This window comes from Sitophilus oryzae, unplaced genomic scaffold, assembly GCF_002938485.1.
Source record: "Sitophilus oryzae breed Bouriz unplaced genomic scaffold, Soryzae_2.0 scaffold_1443_pilon_pilon, whole genome shotgun sequence".
NCBI lineage: Eukaryota > Metazoa > Arthropoda > Insecta > Coleoptera > Curculionidae > Sitophilus > Sitophilus oryzae.
In genome coordinates this window covers 3,254,488-3,256,500 of record NW_022146108.1, presented here as the reverse complement: position 1 = coordinate 3,256,500, position 2,013 = coordinate 3,254,488, and the positions used below count along the sequence as shown (strand labels likewise).

The following is a 2,013-nucleotide window of genomic DNA, read 5'->3' as shown; positions in this document are numbered from 1 at the left end:
CTGGGTAACGATCTGTGCCATACGCGGCTAAGAAAATCACAATAATAAAGTTGATACTGTACCAACCTTGATGTATTCTCTGGTTGTGTGCTAGGAAGTAAATTTTCATGCATATTTTTATCGATAGGTTTGTAGCTTCTGAATAACAATCTAGGTAAAGCATCTACCAACCTTCAAACCAATAATCAACGAGAATAGACATTAATAGAATTTTTTTTTAATTTAATAAAATTACTAATATTATTAAACCCCAAGAAAGATATACATAGTAGAGTTCAACAAGGTAAGAAAGTAATCGGTCTCTTAAACCCTCTCCTGTGGTCAAATAAAACATTCATCCAAACAAAGATAAGGATTTACAAAGCAATCGTAGAGTCAATTTTAACATACGGTGCCGAATGCTGGCAATTTACAGCAAAAGAAAGAAGGATGGTTGAGTCATTGGAGATGGACTTTCTCAGAAGAGCATGTCGCATATCAAGGATGGAACACATTAGAAATGAGGAGATCAGACAAAGAACAAGGCGAATATATACCAGCACCGACAACATCGAATCGAGACAGCTACTATGGTATGGGCACGTAAAAAGAATGGGAGGGGAAAGATGGCCAAAAAGGGCAATGGAGTATCGTCCCCAAAGCAGAAGGAAAAGAGGAAGACCTACAACTACGTGGTTAGATGGAGTAGACCAGTATATGAGAGACAGAGCTATTAACCAGGAAGAATGGCAAAATCGAGCAATATGGAGGTCGAAATGCGGGATGTGGCAGAAGCTGTAGGACCACCGCTTTATATATATATATATATATGTATATATATATATATATATGTATATATATATATATATAAAATTACTGTAAATCACTATAAATAATGAATAATGAACAAAACATTTGACAAAACAATAGACCACACAAAACAAATTTTCGGTTAGTAGTTGTGTAACAGATTATTTCCTTTATATTTTTATTTATATTATTAACAGATTATTTTCTATGTCCTTTACGTTCAAGTCGATGTTTTCGGTTGTTAGTTTCGATAGAGGGTCTTTTTAACAGGAAGTAATAAAACAAACAACTTTTAAACGTGAACATTTTTAAATTCCCAAACTTATAGAAGGACTAAGCAAACAAACTGTAGAACTTAGAAGTAAATAGAAAAATTGTAAAGATAGACCTTAGATAAAAACGTTGGGACGTTGTAAAACCAATAACCACCCTTGATAAAATGTTTAACTATCGCCGGATGTTTGTAAAGGATCTGGGAACTTTAGAAAAGCACGTACCTAAATGTAAATGGCGCCAAACGAGGATTAAATATGTAAAATGGTCATAGTACTGCCATCTAACAACGGGAGGTCAAACCAACTTGGTTTGAAGGGCGGTGTCAAGCTGACCAATTAAACAAAGAACAGTACCTTTAGGAATGATCCTATTGGCTAAGTACCGAATGCACCACCCTTTAACCCTGTAATGTTGGAACCTCTGGGCTGTTTTTAAGCAGAAAAGTTAGTTCGGTTTGAGTTTCCAAAAGAGACGGTTCGCGAAACTCGGTAAAGTTCACGATGTAACCCCCTGTAGTTTTTAAGTCTGGTGTCTGCTAATAGTTGTTTTTAAGACTTTTTGTCAAATATTCGTAATTTCTGTTTTATTATCCTTCTTTAAAATTATTTTAATGTGTAAAATCTAGTAATGAAAGGTGCAATTGATTAGGTGATTATCATATTTCTCAATAAAAGCAGACACCAGACAATTTCTTGTATTTTGCCATCTCTTTTCTATTTTTAGTAGTGACAAGTAACTTCGATCATATATATTTTTTTGTTGTTCTTTAATATTAAATTTAAATGATTTCCTACAAACTCGGCTGTTTTATTTCTATAGTAAAAATAACTAAGTGTTAAAAAAGTATTTAAGTATGATCTTCATGAACCAGCAGACTACCTGCAGAACAGAACAGAAAGAGCCTGACAAGAGATTTACAGGCAGAGGTTGGGCCGCAATTAAGGTAAC

General features: G+C 34.2%; 1 protein-coding gene across 1 annotated transcript; it reads left to right on the top strand.

The window, feature by feature from the left end:
• Positions 1–429: 429 nt before the first annotated feature.
• Positions 430–780, top strand: LOC115877336. The gene has a single exon (XM_030893482.1). The coding sequence runs from the start codon at positions 430–432 to the stop codon at positions 778–780; it is 351 nt and encodes a 116-aa protein (XP_030749342.1).
• The last annotated feature ends 1,233 nt before the right edge of the window (positions 781–2,013 follow it).

What these genes read in the sequence shown, in the direction of transcription:
- LOC115877336 (XM_030893482.1), top strand. Translation starts at nt 430, where the DNA reads ATGGTTGAGTCATTGGAGATGGACTTTCTCAGAAGAGCATGTCGCATA.